Below are 16,878 nucleotides of genomic sequence, written 5' to 3' on the forward strand. Positions count from 1 at the left end.
ATTCCGGGTTTGGTTAATGATGTTTTCCCCCTTGAGTCACTATAGACGTCGAAGCCTATTTCATTCCCACAAAATCTCCGAAATTAATCAAAGATAATTCAAGAAATCTGTAATTAATTTCGACTTTTTTGCCAAGTATGTTTTAGTTGTTCAGTTTCACATCTAACTAAGGTGTTAGGTGCAGTATTTCTCAAGTAAAAAAATGTGCGACGTGTTGTCTTATGTAAACAGTCGGAGCTACTGGGTAGGTCTGTCTCACTGTCTGTGATATTGGATAGAGAGCAATGACCGCAGTCGTTTACCCCCTTCGTGGGCAAATGGACATCACCAATCAAAACCCAACCTTCATTTATTTACCCGTTGTAGTGCGGGTAAATAAATACAAAGCGGTCGCTTTTTAAAGGCTGATACAAAAAGCGCATAAAGTGCAATCTTGTATCAAACAGTGCCAGCCAATGAGAAGTTGGCCGCAATAAGGAATTCAGCGAAGCGAAATGGTACAAAATCCGAAAATGAACTGCAACGTCGAGAGACTAGAGAGCGAGAGACTGGTATGACGAGGGGGTGATCAGTAAAGCGGGTGAAATATATATGTTAAACCATCGCGCATATTCTAGGAATGATTTGCTTGAATGTCACTGAGTGTTTCACAGAGAAATGCAATCGGGACACAGACCCCCCCCCCCCCCCCCCCAGCGCGCTGTCTCTCTCTCTCTGTCTCTTTCACATACACACACACGAAAAGGGATGGTGGATGCTCCTGACTCGATGGCTAAGACGAGGTGGGATAATCATGCGTGTCTGGCCCCGGGCGTTGATGCAGCTGCCGTTGCCTGATCTTTACTGGGCTGAGGGTAGGGTTGTTCCGGTTCCGACTGGATCTTCATCTCGATTCTGCTTGACATCGATGTTATCAAGCTATTTACATGTAAGAAGACAACGACTGATGTAGCCTAAAAAGCGCAACCGCAATTATTGAACAAATCTGAATGGAGTAATTAAATGCTACCATCGATGGAGGAGGATATTATTTATAATAACTAATGAAGTGCTGTCTTGGAGGAAGGGCAATAACCAGGGACATCCCCGTGAGACAACCGGCTAACCCGTTCTCCTGTTTGCTGCGATTTTTTAAAATGAGATCGGTACGTAGGCTGCCGTGAAAATAACATAATTGCATTAGTAATCAGGCTAGGACACCCTCTCCACCAGCACCCTCTTTTCGCCGTTCCCGGGGCAGCAAACGCGGCACCGAACGCAAACGCATCCACGACCCGGTCCGCGCCATCAAATCGACGCATTACTGGATGGGGAGTAGCATAGACTGTGAAGACCGTGAGTGCGTGTGTCAAAAGGGGGACAGCAGGAGACCGGGCCAGCTCAACCCCCCTGCACCGGTTAATTGCGCTCTAATCTGGCAAGTTTGGAGGGACGGAGAGTCCGGTGCAGTAAGGGCGCCTCAATGACCGTCTCATCCCGGGACAGGTAGAGAAGGCTAGAGAACGGCGGCGAGTTTGGAAGTTTTGATGCATATGATCACAACCACCATGATTTTTATGATTCTTGGCGCTTCAGTTGTAATGGTAAGATATTTGCTTTTTATTGTGCCCCCCATCGTGTGTGTTAAACGCCTACAGCATTTATTTTACGTATGTAGTCTATAGACTAATAATGTAGCTATAGCTATTACAAATAGCCTACAGATCACATTTGATATCACTGAAAATAATGATGACTTGAGAAAGTAGCCTACATACATACCTTGGCTATCATAAATAAACAATCTAAAGAACATTTTAGAACGAGGGTTGCAAAGTGGGTTTCGAAATGTAATTTTCGATTTCTCTTATGGACTGTAGCCTAATGCCAGGTCATATAACGGTGCTGTGTTGGAAATGGTGCTTGTCATGTGAGTTGACTCGAATGGTTATTTGCAGGCGATAGCCTGTTTAATGGACATGAACGCACTACTGGATCGCTTTCACAACTACATCTTACCGCATCTACGAGGGGAAGACCGCGTCTGTCATTGCAACTGTGGAAGGTAAAAAAAACAATATCATACAGTGATTCGTTTGGATGTATACAAACATCTGAAATGAAAGCGTAGCCTATAGAGTGAAGATAGCTGCTATGTTACCCGTCTAATCATAGGCTCATACTCGCTCAATAGGCCTCTCGAATGATTTCTCCTGCTGAACTGTTCGTTTTAATAAGCCTCCAAACATGCTCCATGCATAGGCCTAATCTCTTGAAAATGTACCTGATGTCGACTATGGTTTTATTCGAGTATGCGTGTGTCTAACCGAAGGATAGCCTTATTTTTGCGATGCCTAGCTTGTGACGGTGTTTTAAGATTTATTCAGTTATTTGCCTTTTACTGCATACGTGAGCCATAAATATGTTATGAATTATGAGGAATGAGCTAAGGAATAATTTTTTATATTTAGATATGAGGAAATGTTGTTGGAGAGAGGACATTAGGGCTAGCCTATACCTATATTGAACCAGTTGTGAGAATGCGCCTATATATACATTGATCTATTACTTATAACCCGTATTATGAAGGCTGAAAATGGAATGAAACATAAAACAACTAGGCCTAGTTTAATGATAATTAGACCAGGTTTTCTATTACTGTTGTGATTAGGCCTATACAAGTTATATGTAGCCTCATATGTTCTCGATTGGTGGTCTAGGCTCCTTACTACTTGAATTATTGTGTTTTAAAACATTAAATAATGCAAATGAGATTGGTACAGGTTTTACATGACTGACTCACATACAGGAACTGTAAACCGAAATTGGGCCCTTGGTCTTGGAAGTTTTATTTTATTTTATTTTTGTTAAGTGCTGTAGCTTGCCCAAGGGTATGGCAACAGTGTTGTGCCAGCTTTTAAAATAAGAGCCCTCTGATCCAATAGATACACACCTATCGACTTCATTAGGATATTAAGCCCTGGATAAAGGCAAGTTGAGGCCTGAGTCCGAACACATACATATTGCAACATTTTGTAAGTGCTGGGTTATTCTTGGTCAGTGCAGAATCTTAGTCAAATGAATTCCTAACTTGCTTCGATCTAATACATTCACTGAGGACAGGAAAATCTGTTCTGAGTTGCCCCACTGATGTGATATCACTGCATAGTCACATTGTAGCATGTCTTGGCCCTGTATGAATACTGTTCTTTTGACTGCCTACAGTTCAACAACCTGAGATATGGGTCATGAAGTGTCACTAAGATCAGGATTGTCATCATAAAATAATATTGGCCAAAATTTGGAGAAGGGCCTCTCTCACTCCCTCTAATTTCAAGAAATTCTCATAGTAATGCTATATTAGGCCTATATATGCCTTTAGAAGAATTGTAGAGACACATTTGTAAAAAATGTATGCCAATTATGTCTAGTAACATAATTTATGCCGTTTATCATTGCAATGTTTTTTGTGTGGTTTATTTTAAGTCGTTTTTAAATATTGATAAATCCTCTGCTACTCAATATTCAATGTGCAATGCATATAATATTCTTAGCTTTTAATTAATTATATATTTTCATACTTGTGCTTGTTACCCATCTGTACCCGGGTACATACAGTACATCTAGTCCTAAACTAGACCCCAACAATTGCACTTTTGTTTCCAACACACGTCTGGTTGTCATTGTCTTTAATTAAGCCAGAGGCGTCATTCCCATAGGGGGCACAGGGGTACTTGACCCCTAAGATTTGTCCTATACATTTTTTTACAGTATTTGGTTCCAACCTCCGTGTCTTTGTGAGACGCAGAGTAGGTGAACTGATGAACACAGTTGTTTACATCCCTGTTAGTGAGCATTTCTCCTTTGCCTGTCATTTAGCAGACGCTCTTATCCAGAGTGACTTATAGTAGTGAGTACATACATTTTCATTCATACTGGTCCCCTGTGGGAATCAAACACACAACCCTGGCATTTCAAGTGCCATGCCAATTGAGCCGCACAGGACGATCCACCTGCCAGGGGGCATATCAAGAAGCTGATTCAAACAGCATGATTATTACACAGGTGCACCTTGTGCTGGGGACAATAAAAGGCCACACTAAAATGTTCAATTTTGTCACACAACACAATGCCACAGATGTCTCAACTTTTGAGGGAGTGTGCAATTGGCATGCTGACTGCAGGAATGTCCACCAGAGCTGTTGCCAGATACAATTATGTTAATTTCTCTACTATAAGCCACCTCCAACATCATTTTAGAGAATTTGTCAGTTCTTTCAACCGGCCTCACAACCGCAGACCACTTGTAACCACAGCAGCCCAGGACCTCCACGTCCGGCTTCTTCACCTGGGGCATCGTCTGAGACCAGCCATCCAGACAGCTGATGAAACTGAGGAGTATTTCTGTCTGTAATAAAGCCCCTTTGTAGTGAAAAACTCATTCTGATTGGCTTGGCCTGGCTCCCCAGTGGATGGGCCTGGCTGCCAAGTGGGTGGGCCTATGGCTGCACCCCTGCCCAGTCATGTGAAATCCATAGATTCGGGCATAATGAATTTATTTCATTTGACTGATTTACTTATATGAACTATAACTCATTAAAATCGTTGAAATTGTTGCATGTTGCGTTTATATTTTTGTTCAGTGTATATACAGTGGGGAGAACAAGTATTTGATACACTGCCGATTTTTCAGGTTTTCCTACTTACAAAGCATGTAGAGGTCTGTAATTTTTATCATAGGTACACTTCAACTGTGAGAGACGGAAAATCTAAAACAAAAATCCAGAAAAATCAATTGTATGATTTTTAAGTATTAATTTGCATTTTATTGCATGACATAAGTATTTGATCACCTACCAACCAGTAAGAATTCAGGCTCTCACAGACCTGTTCGTTTTTCTTTAAGAAGCCCTCCTGTTCTCCTCACTCATTACCTGTATTAACTGCACCTGTTTGAACTCGTTACCTGTATAAAAGACACCTGTCCACACACTCAATCAAACAGACTCCAACCTCTCCACAATGGCCAAGACCAGAGAGCTGTGTAAGGACATCAGGGATAAAATTGTAGACCTGCACAAGGCTGGGATGGGCTACAGGACAATAGGCAAGCAGCTTGGGAGAAGGCAACAACGTGTTGGCGCAATTATTAGAAAATGGAAGAAGTTCAAGATGACGGTCAATCACCCTCGGTCTGGGGCTCCATGCAAGATCTCACCTCGTGGGGCATCAATGATCATGAGGAAGGTGAGGGATCAGCCCAGAACTACACGGCAGGACCTGGTCAATGACCTGAAGAGAGCTGGGACCACGTCTCAAAGAAACCATTAGTAACACACTACGCCGTCATGGATTAAAATCCTGCAGCGCACGCAAGGTCCCCTGCTCAAGCCAGCGCATGTCCAGGCCCGTCTGAAGTTTGCCAATGACCATCTGCATGATCCAGAGGAGGAATGGGAGAAGGTCATGTGGTCTGATGAGACAAAAATAGAGCTTTTTGGTCTAAACTCCACTCGCCGTGTTTGGAAGAAGAGAAGGATTAGTACAACCCCAAGAACACCACTCCCAAACGTGAAGCATGGAGGTGGAAACAGTGGCTCCATAAGAAGCATCTCAAGGTCTGGAGTGGCCTAGCCAGTCTCCAGATCTGAACCCAATAGAAAATCTTAGGAGGGAGCTGAAAGTCCGTATTGCCCAGCGACAGCCCCGAAACCTGAAGGATCTGGAGAAGGTCTGTATGGAGGAGTGGGCCAAAATCCCTGCTGCAGTGTGTGCAAACCTGGTCAAGAACTACAGGAAACGTATGATCTCTGTAATTGCAAACAAAGGTTTCTGTACCAAATATTAAGTTCTGCTTTTCTGATGTATCAAATACTTATGTCATGCAATAAAATGCAAATTAATTACTTAAAAATCATACAATGTGATTTTCTGGATTTTTGTTTTAGATTCTGTCTCTCACAGTTGAAGTGTACCTATGATCAAATTACAGACCTCTACATGCTTTGTAAGTAGGAAAACCTGCAAAATCGGCAGTGTATCAAATACTTGTTCTCCCCACTGTATATACACTGCTCAAAAAAATAAAGGGAACACTTAAACAACACAATGTAACTCCAAGTCAATCACACTTCTGTGAAATCAAACTGTCCACTTAGGAAGCAACACTGATTGACAATAAATTTCACATGCTGTTGTGCAAATGGAATAGACAAAAGGTGGAAATTATAGGCAATTACCAAGACACCCCAAAAAAGGAGTGATTCTGCAGGTGGTGACCACAGACCACTTCTCAGTTCCTATGCTTCCTGGCTGATGTTTTGGTCACTTTTGAATGCTGGCGGTGCTCTCATCTAGTGGTAGCATGAAGACGGAGTCTACAACCCACACAAGTGGCTCAGGTAGTGCAGTTCATCCAGGATGGCACATCAATGCGAGCTGTGGCAAAAAGGTTTGCTGTGTCTGTCAGCGTAGTGTCCAGAGCATGGAGGCGCTACCAGGAGACAGGCCAGTACATCAGGAGACGTGGAGGAGGCCGTAGGAGGGCAACAACTCAGCAGCAGGACCGCTACTCCGCCTTTGTGCAAGGAGGTGCACTGCCAGAGCCCTGCAAAATGACCTCCAGCAGGCCACAAATGTGCATGTGTCTGCTCAAACGGTCATAAACAGACTCCATGAGGGTGGTATGAGGGCCCGACGTCCACAGGTGGGGGTTGTGCTTACAGCCCAACACCGTGCAGGACGTTTGGCATTTGCCAGAGAACACCAAGATTGGCAAATTCGCCACTGGCGCCCTGTGCTCTTCACAGATGAAAGCAGGTTCACACTGAGCACATGAGCACATGTGACAGACGTGACAGAGTCTGGAGACGCCGTGGAGAACGTTCTGCTGCCTGCAACATCCTCCAGCATGACCGGTTTGGTGATGGGTCAGTCATGGTGTGGGGTGGCATTTCTTTGTGGGGCCGCACAGCCCTCCATGTGCTCGCCAGAGGTAGCCTGACTGCCATTAGGTACCGAGATGAGATCCTCAGACCCCTTGTGAGACCATATGCTGACACAATGCACATTTGTGGCCTGCTGGAGGTCATTTTGCAGGGCTCTGGCAGTGCACCTCCTTGCACAAAGGCGGAGGTAGCGGTCCTGCTGCTGAGTTGTTGCCCTCCTACGGCCTCCTCCACGTCTCCTGATGTACTGGCCTGTCTCCTGGTAGCGCCTCCATGCTCTGGACACTACGCTGACAGACACAGCAAACCTTTTTGCCACAGCTCGCATTGATGTGCCATCCTGGATGAACTGCACTACCTGAGCACTTGTGTGGGTTGTAGACTCTCGTTCATGCTACCACTAGAGTGAGAGCACCGCCAGCATTCAAAAGTGACCAAACATCAGCCAGGAAGCATAGGAACTGAGAAGTGGTCTGTGGTCACCACCTGCAGAATCACTCTTTTTTGGGGGTGTCTTGTAATTGCCTATAATTTCCACCTTTTTGTCTATTCCATTTGCACAACAGCATGTGGTTTATTGTCAATCAGTGTTGCTTCCTAAGTGGACAGTTTGATTTCACAGAAGTGTGATTGACTTGGAGTTACATTGTGTTGTTTAAGTGTTCCCTTTATTTTTTTGAGCAGTGTATATATATAAATATCACGGTGCATTTAGAAAGTTTACCCAGTACTTTGTTGAAGCACCTTTGTGAGCAATTAAAGGGTTGTTGGGTATGAAGCTACAAGCTTGGCACAACTGTATTTTTGTGGAGTTTACCCCATTCTTCTCTGCAGATCCTCTCAAACTCTGGTTGGATGTGGAGCATTGCTGCAGAACTATTTTCAGGTCTCTCCAGAGATGTTCGATCAGGTTAAATTCCGGGCTCTGGCTGGGCCACTCAATGACATTCAGAGACTTGTCCTGCTGTGTGCTTAGAGTTATTGTCCTGTTGGAAGGTGAACCTTTTCCCCAGTCTGAGGTCCTGAGCGCTCTGGAGCAGGTTTTTGTCAAGGATCTCTCTGTACTTTACTCTGTTCATCTTTGCCTCAATCCTGACTAGTCTCCCAGTCCCTGCCGCTCAAAAACATCCCACAACATGATGCTGCCACCACCATGCTTCACCATAAGGACAGTGCCAGGTTTCCTCCAGACGTGACGCTTGGCATTCAGGCCAAAGAGTTTGATCTTGGTTTCATCAGACCAGAGAATCTTCTTTCTCATGGTCAGAGTCCTTTAGGTGCCTTTTGTTGACAAACTCCAAGCGGGCTGTCATGTGCCTTTTACTGAGGAGTGGCTTCCGTCTGGCCACTCTACCATAAAGGCCTGATTGGCGGAGTGTTGCAGAGATGGTTGTCCTTCTGGAAAGGTCTCTCATCTCCACAGAGGAACTCTGGAGCTCTGTCAGAGTGACCAACGGGTTCTTGGTCATGTCTCTGACCAAGGCACTTCTCACGCGATTGCTAAGTTTGGACAGGCGGACATCTCTAGGAAGAGTGTAGGTGGTTCCAAACTTCTTCCATTTAAGAATGATGGAGGCCACTGTGTTCTTGGGGCCCTTTAATGCTGCAGAATTTTTTTGGTACCCTTCTCCACATCTGTGCCTTGACACAATCATGTCTTGGAGATGTACGGACATTCCTTCGACATCATTTTGCTCTGACATGYACTGTCAACTATGAGATCTTATATTTTTGCAAAAAATTCTAAAAACCTGTTTTCGCTTTGTGATTATGGGGTATTGTGTGTAGATTAATGAGGGGGAAAATGTATTTAATCTATTTTAAGATAAGGCTGTAACATAACAAAATGTGGAAAAAGTCAAGGGGTCTGAATACTTTCAGAATGCACCGTATAATCTTTTTGTCGTTGTTTCTCTGTAATACTACTAGCCACAATTTTATTTCAGTCAGGAGGATACAGACAGCCCAAGAGATATGCTTAGATATGCAAAAAAAATATATATATATWTTCTTTTACATAGAATTAAGCATAATGATGATGGCTCTAGATTGCAGGAAAAAGCTATTTCAGGTCTTTTAAAAATGCAATATTCTCCAACTACAGGACGGGAGGCCTCTCTCCGGATCAACCCTCAGACATCCTTAATTACTTTGTGGCCTGTCAGATTTTGGGGGTGCATGACTACCCTGAATTAAGCCAATGGAAAGTGAGTGACAGGGGCTGCATTCAGGCTCTGGTCAAAAGTAGTGCACTATGTAGGGAAAAGGTGCCATTTGAGACGCAGCCCACGTTGTCTTTTACTGCAATGGAAATGCTCTTAAATAAGAGCTACTAATTTTACGTAAAATGTTTACCCTCTCAGCATAAACATTTAATGGAACAGATAGACAGATGAGGCCACCTGAGCTTGAATGCTGCCTGAGCCTACCTTAAGTGCATGTGGAATCAAATTAAATGAAATCAATTTGTATTTGTCACATTCACCAAATACAACAGGTGTAGTAGACCTTACCGTGAAATGCTTACTTATAAGCCCGTAACCAACAATGCAGTTTTAAGAAAATAAAGTTAAGAAAAGATTTACTAAATAAACTAAAGTAAAAAATTAAATATATATTTTTTAATAACAATAACGAGGCTATATACAGGGGATACAATGTGGAGGGGTACAGGTTAGTCAAGATAATTTGTACATATAGGTAGGGGTCAAGTGACGATGCAAATGGTCCAGGTGGCCATTTGATTAATTGTTCAGCAGTGTTATGGCTTGGACGTAGAGGAGCCTTTTGGACCTAGACTTAGGCGCTCCGGTACCACTTGCCTTGCGGTAGCAGAGAGAACAGTCTATGACTTGGGTGACTGGAGTCTTTGACAATTTTTTGAGCCTTCCTCTGACACTGCCTAGTATATACTGTAGGTCCTGGATGGCAGGAAACTTGTCCCCAGTGATGTATTGGCCGTATGCACTACTCTCTGTAGAATCTTACGGTCAGATGCCGAGCAGTTGCCATACAAAGCTGTGATGCAACTGGTCAGGATGCTCTCGATGGTGTAGCTGTAGAACTTTTTGAGGATCTGGGAACCCATGCCAAATCTCTTCACTCTCCTGAGGGGGAAAAGGCGTTGTTGTGCCCTCTTCAAAACTGTCTTGGTGTTTTTGGACCATGATAGTTTGTTGATGATGTGGACACCAAGGAACTTGAAACTCTCGACCCACTCCACTACAGCCCCGTCGATGTGAATGAGGGTGTGTTCGGCCCTCCTTTTCCTGTAGTCCATGATCAGTTCCTTTGTCTTGCTCACGTTGAGGGAGGTTGTTGTCCTGGCACCACACTGCCAGGTCTCTGACCTCCTCCATATAGGCTGTCTCATCGTTGTCAGTGTTGTGTCGTCAGCAATCTTAATGATGGTGTTGGAGTCATGCTTGGCCACGCAGTCGTGGGTGAACAGGAGTACAGGAGGGGACTAACCATGTACCCTGCACCCATGAAGGGCCCCCGTGTTGAGGATCAGGCCTGAGGCCACATCCACAGTAATTTAATTTGGCACCTGCGATTGCTAGCTTGTCAGATCACTGCTTGTGAACCACAGGTTCTCATTGTATGAGATGTAGGCTACCTTTGAGAGCAACGTTAGGTACGCTGTTATGTAAGGCTTTGATAATACTCTGGTGTTTATTTGGAATTGGAAACAGGAATGAGACATTTATTTTCATATCGCAGCTGTTTCCACTGATGTTTGAGTATGTTTCTAGATATTAATTATTCTCTATTCACCAGCATGCCTTTCTATTCTCCAATTTGTACCAAATTAGTAATGAGAATTCCTGCTATTTACCCAATTTCATCACCCACCCCCCTAATTTCACCACCACCCCATCTCATCTTGTCCTTCCCTCCATCACAAACACCTTCTAACCTCCAGCGTGGTCTCTTCCAGGCATCATGTCCACTATGTGATCCCGTACGATGGGGACCATTCTCTTGTGGACTCGTCGGAGAACTACTTTGTCAGTGACAGCGTGACCAAGCAGGAGATGGACCTGATGCTGGGGCTGCTGCTGGGCTTCTGTATCAGCTGGCTCCTGCTGTGGCTGGACGGAGTGCTGCACTGTGCTGTCAGGGCATGGAGGGCCAGCCGCTACTATGGTGAGTCAACAAGAGACTTGGTCCGTTTGACTGGGAAAAGTTTGACATGGCCTGACAAATGTGACACAGAATGAGCAGAAATGTTTTCAATAATCTGATGAGAGAAGTATTGTTTTGTTGATTCCCACCTCTGTGAAAAGAGAGATGGTGAGTGAAGTGGTATTGGTGTTAATATTTTGACTGCTACATTATATGAGGTTGATCAGTGTTACTCCTACATATTTTCTTGGGGATGAGACATGGGTGTGCAAATGGCCAGAATTGACATACCACCGTACCATTCATTGAAACCAGGCTTCCTTGGGTGGGTGGATAGCCCAACCCGCCTGGCTATAAGTGATGGTTATGGGAAACTTTACAGAACTTGAGGACATAAGGGCTCAGTTGTTTTTTCAAATAAATAATTTAATAGGGGAAAAAGGGAAAAGTGTGTTCCAGGCTAAATGAATTGTCTCACAGGATATTTAATGTACAGTACTGTATGCAGTGTGTTGTGGTCATGGATTGGAATTAAGACGTTATGCAGGTAATTAGTGGGTGAAGGAAATTGGAAAAAGCTTACTTTGTTTCCATTGAGGGGGAATAATTATGTGTGTAAAGTACAGGCATAGTGAAACTAATATGAATATTGCTGTGGAAATATTGCTGCCCTCAGATGTGATGTGTTTAGTACATACTGATTGACTGAGACAAAGATTCCCTACCCGTAATACAGAGGGCACTTGTCTATACACCACAAAGATACACAATGTCTCAAGTCTTGCCAATGTTAGATTAGCAAGCCAGACCTCACTGGGGGCGAGGCTATGCCAATGTGAACATATTAGAGGACTTCTTGTCCATACTCCTACTCCTGATTCAATCATTTATCCAGTGTTCTTATATAAGTGTTGGAATATTCCAATTATGTCAGCTAAGCTTTATCTTGTGCAGCTCTCAATGTCAGAACAGGCCTATATTTTGTAGCTGGCATGGATCCATTAGATTTAAGACAATGCTAATGTAGGTGATGTGACCTGGATGACTGCTGTTACGGTCAGAAAATAGAGGGGTAAAATGTCTAGTGAGTGTAAATGAAAGAGATGGCCAATTAATTACCTTTGATTAATATGAAACCAGTACACAAAGATGGGGCACTAAAAAACAGTATTACATTATTTTATTTCCTGAAAATATTAAATTAAAAGTAGTAATGCAATATTTTTTTGATGCATGTCATATTTTTCTTGATGATAAAAGAGAATTTGGTAGTTTGAAGCATACATATATTTCCAGTCTTAGATTGTGATTCTAGTAGTATTAGGCAAGAAACAACTGCTTTAGCTTTGCAGCACAGAATCAACCCATTTGATATTCTGTGCATAACATCAACATAAAAAATATACTCAGATTATACATTCAAATGATTCCCTCGAGGTATAGAAGGGTGGCTCTAGGCTTTACTTTGTGCTGGAATCCTTGTGCATGGAAGGAATGCCCCTTCACCGGTGTTTGGCTGTGACGTTGATGGCGGGTCAGACTCGTTTAGCCTCCCTGAGATGGGGAGTGAAGGTAAGGCTGACGGAGAGGGAAGGAAGGAGGGGGGGGGTGTGTGTGCAGATACTGTCACTTCCCACCCCCACATACACTCTCTCTCTCACACACACACACACACACACCACACACACACACACACACACACACACACACACACACACACACACACACACACACACACACACACACACACACACATCACACACACACACACACACACACACACACACACACACACACACACACACACACACACACACACTCTCTCTTCTCGGGAGCTATTAATAGAGTGAAAGAGAGCAGCTGGAATGGCGGGCGAGGTAGAAACATGCACACCATACAGACACACAAACACACACCACATTGAGGTGCACATCGATTCCTTTTGCTTTTCTAATTCCATCTATATACCCTATATACTCTATATGCTCTCCATTCAGTCATTGAATCCCCATTTTCTATCCATTTTCTTTATACAGCATCCTTTTGGAAAGGGATGATTCCTTTCTTATTGTCTATTTCTCATGAATAACTGATTCATATTCTTTGGCACCAGTGACATCGGTGGAAAGATATTTGATTTAGCAAAATAGGGTAACAAAATATGATAACAAAAGGGGAAAATTATGACTTGGCAAAACCATCGCCCCCTTCCCTCCCTCCGTAGAAAGACCTTAACATTTCTGCCCTCACCCCACTTTCTGCATTACATTACCATTTACATTTTTCTCCTGACTCCATCTCTCCATCCTTTTATTGAAATGAGAAGGACCTGTCTCGTTCTGACGTTTCCTTTGGATACCCTTCAGAACAGTCCTTGTGGATTTCATACCCATTCACAGTTATAAATAACTCCCTCCTCCCTCCCTTCTTCCAGCTACTCCCCTTCCCCCCCAACCTTTTGCAGGGACATTTGCTAGTGCTGTCTGGGGCTCTCCCTCCTGTTTCTCTCCCATCTCAGTGGGCCTCACCATCTAAGCCTGACAGGGACAAATCCCTCCACAAATTTTACCTCACACTCATATGCTTGGGGAAAGAAATCCAAAATGATTTTTTCAAGTCGCTATTATTAATGTATAGCAGGATATATAAATTGAAACGTACATATACTACATGAGAAAAAGTATGTGGACACCTGCTCGTCGAACATCTCATTCCAAAATCATGGGCATTAATATGGAGTTGGTCCCCCCTTTGCTGCCATAACAGCCTCCACTCTTCTGGGAAGGCTTTCCACTAGATGTTGGAACATTGCTGCGGGGAATTGGTTCCATTCATCCACAAGAGCATTAGTAAGGTCGGGCACTGATGTTGGGCGATTAGGCCTGGCTTGCAGTCTGCATTACAATTCATCCCTAAGGTGTTTGATGGGGTTGAGGTCAGGGCTCTGTGCAGGTCACTCAAGTTCTTTTCACACGGGTGCATTGTCATGCTGAAACAGGAAAGGGCCTTCCCTAAACTGTTGCCACAAAGTTGGAAGCGCAGAATCGTCATTAGCATTAACATTTCCTATCACTGAAACTGAGGGGCCTAGTCCGAACCATGAAAAACAGTCCCAGCATTCTCCTGGCATCCGCCAAACCCAGATTCGTCCATCGGACTGCCAGATGGTGAAGTTTCCAGAGGCAGTTTGGATCTTGGTAATGAGTATTGCAACCGAGGACAGACAATGTTCGCGCGCTACGCGATTTAGTTCTGTGAACTTGTGTGGCCTACCAATTTGCAGCTGAGCCATTGTTACTCCTACGCATTTCCACTTSACAATAACAGTACTTACAGTTGACCGATGCAGCTCTAGCAGGGCAGAAATTTGATGAACTGACTTGTTGGAAAGGTGGCATCCCACTGTATGACGGTGCCACGTTGAAAGTCACTGAGCTCTTCATTGAGGCCATTCTACTGCCAATGTTTGTCTATGGAGATTGCATGGCGGTGTGCTCGATTTTATACACCTGTCAGCAGGTGTGGCTGAAAAAGCAGAATACACTAATTTGAAAGGGTGTCCACATACTTTTGTATATATAGTGTACCACGTACAGTATGGGTAAAAATCTATGTTTGGCAGATGAATGTGTGGGCAACAAATGTGTTTCTGTAATTGGACTATTGTACTACCAAGGATTAGGTTGATGGGAGCATCAAGGACATTTTGGCATCTAATAAACCTAACCAAATTCACTCCCATTCTCTTATTACCCCACAATGAGATAAACGATTAGAATATGTATCTCACTTCTCTAGTTTCTTCACTCCTCTAACAAYCTCCCTCTCTCCTCTTGCCCCCCAGACACCCCTTCCTGGTCATGGCTCCCCTCATTCTGCAACCTTCGAGATCTGCGTCGACGCGCCCAGCTCAGACAGCTGGAGGACTCCACTGGCAACATGGTCCACATCAAGCAGAAGCTCTACCACAACGGCCACCCCAGCCCACGCCACCTCTGAAACAAGAATCCCCCCTCCAGCCCCTCAAACTGCCCCAAGGCCAACTGCTGCCTCAGAGACACTGGAAAACTGCCCTCCGACTGTTCATAACACACCTGGCCCGAGACTTTCTTACTGACACAAGTCAGCACCCACCAATCCAAACTCGAGCAGAAGATAGTCGTCACTGAAATCTTGTCTATGTCCACCATTGAGGTAGGAAGGAAAAACAAGCATTTTTAAGGGTGCTTTCTGTATAGAAAAATGTTCTGTGTTCATTGTTGAAACTTGGCATGATCTTTTAGAACAGGGTACGATGCACATTGTTTATAAAAAAAAATCTCGATGGGGAGGGTATTTCTCTAAAGTGGGAGGGAGGTAAATGGATAGGGGTGGGTTTCAAGATTTTATGATGGGAAGTTTAGATTGCTGCTTCTGTAAATTCTTCTAATATGGGGAAGTGGGAACACAGGGTAGGTTTGTTCGTGAGTGTGGTGAGTCAAGTGTTACGAGTAGAGCTGATGGACTGTATGGAAGGATAAACGGAGCGTAGGAAAGAGGAGGATGACAGCCGTCTGGAAGTGAACAGTGTGATGTCTGCTAAAAACACAGATTAATTTGTTTTGTTACTTAGTGAATTAAATGAATGTATTAATTTTACCTGTAAATATAAGAGGGGGAGGGGAGCATACGTTTGTGGTTAGGGTTCTCTGCACTGTTATTATTTATGAGAAGGTAGAAAATGAATTGCCAGCCAAGATAAGACGGAGACAGTTCAGTGCTTCCCTCGTCTTCCCAATATTGTGTCCAATAGCACTTCCCACTTTGCTATATCCAATTCCTTCATACTTATCAGAAGCAACCAGCCTAGAAGCAGTGGGAACCCTCACCCAGTCCCTCTCTCCCTCTGTCCAGACATTGCTGTTGTGAAGATAAAATGTCTGTTTTATTAAAAGTGCCATTGAAGCACAACAGTGACCCCTGACGTTTGAATGTGTCATTGCCTCAACATCAGTAGCCATACCATTGAAAAAAACAGAATTCCTAGAGGTTGTACTTGTGAGCGGTTATTTTTTAATCAACTGTTCAGGGAAACTGAATATTTTAGTATATGCCATCCACATGCAGTAGTCCTAATTGTGGTTTAATTAATCAATAAATAGAAATGTGATTTCATGAACACCAATCAACCTCAGAGAGGCTACTTCTGGTATGTCTGGGACTTTTAAAAATAAGATTAAAGGGATAGTGACATTTGTCCATTTTGCTAAATGATCAGCACCACTTTCCCATAAGCATTCTTAATATTTAAACGTTGTGCTTACATAGGCAGGTACAGTAATTACAGTGTAGTTACACAGTATTTAACTGTTACACATGTTTGTGGTTTGTATATGAATTACATTTGAAATCAGTCAGTGGTCAATCCTCTCATCCTATAATTATTTTATATGCAGATATTAGGGACATCATGATCTACAAAATCATCAGTTCGATGTTGATGAATGTAAAAACTTTGCAAGTAGATGTTCAATCTGTATCTTTTATTTCCTCTGTGGTTCAACCTGGTCTCAGAGCATTTTGTGTTATTCTGTATGTAAATCCAAGACACTCCATTTGGTATGATGTTATGTTTCATATGGTATGTATGAATTTGTGGATGTCCATCACTCATTTTGTATGATATGTTCCAAATTACAATTCGTATTATATGTTAAAAAATGTACAATGTGGTACCCATTTGCAAAACTTACAATATGCTACACATTTTCAAAACGAGTATGTTGCAAATTCTGGCTAGGTGGCTAACGTTAGCTAGGCTAGGGGTTAAGGTTAGGAGTTAGGT

General features: G+C 43.4%; 1 protein-coding gene across 1 annotated transcript; it reads left to right on the forward strand.

The window, feature by feature from the left end:
* Positions 1-1,433: 1,433 nt before the first annotated feature.
* On the forward strand, positions 1,434-15,142 carry LOC111966524 (transmembrane protein 240-like). The gene is made up of 4 exons (XM_023991245.2): positions 1,434-1,583; positions 1,938-2,044; positions 10,867-11,075; positions 14,899-15,142. Exons 1-4 carry the CDS (start codon positions 1,527-1,529, stop codon positions 15,051-15,053), a joined length of 528 nt encoding a protein of 175 aa, XP_023847013.1. The 5' UTR covers positions 1,434-1,526; the 3' UTR covers positions 15,054-15,142.
* The last annotated feature ends 1,736 nt before the right edge of the window (positions 15,143-16,878 follow it).

Source organism: Salvelinus sp. IW2-2015, linkage group LG7 (genome assembly GCF_002910315.2).
Source record: "Salvelinus sp. IW2-2015 linkage group LG7, ASM291031v2, whole genome shotgun sequence".
NCBI lineage: Eukaryota > Metazoa > Chordata > Actinopteri > Salmoniformes > Salmonidae > Salvelinus > Salvelinus sp. IW2-2015.

Coding starts and splice junctions, on each gene's coding strand:
- LOC111966524 (XM_023991245.2), top strand. CDS start 1,527: ATGCATATGATCACAACCACCATGATTTTTATGATTCTTGGCGCTTCA. Junction 1,584..1,937: donor TTGGCGCTTCAGTTGTAATG/GTAAGATATTTG, acceptor GGTTATTTGCAG/GCGATAGCCTGTTTAATGGA. Junction 11,076..14,898: donor GAGGGCCAGCCGCTACTATG/GTGAGTCAACAA, acceptor CTTGCCCCCCAG/ACACCCCTTCCTGGTCATGG.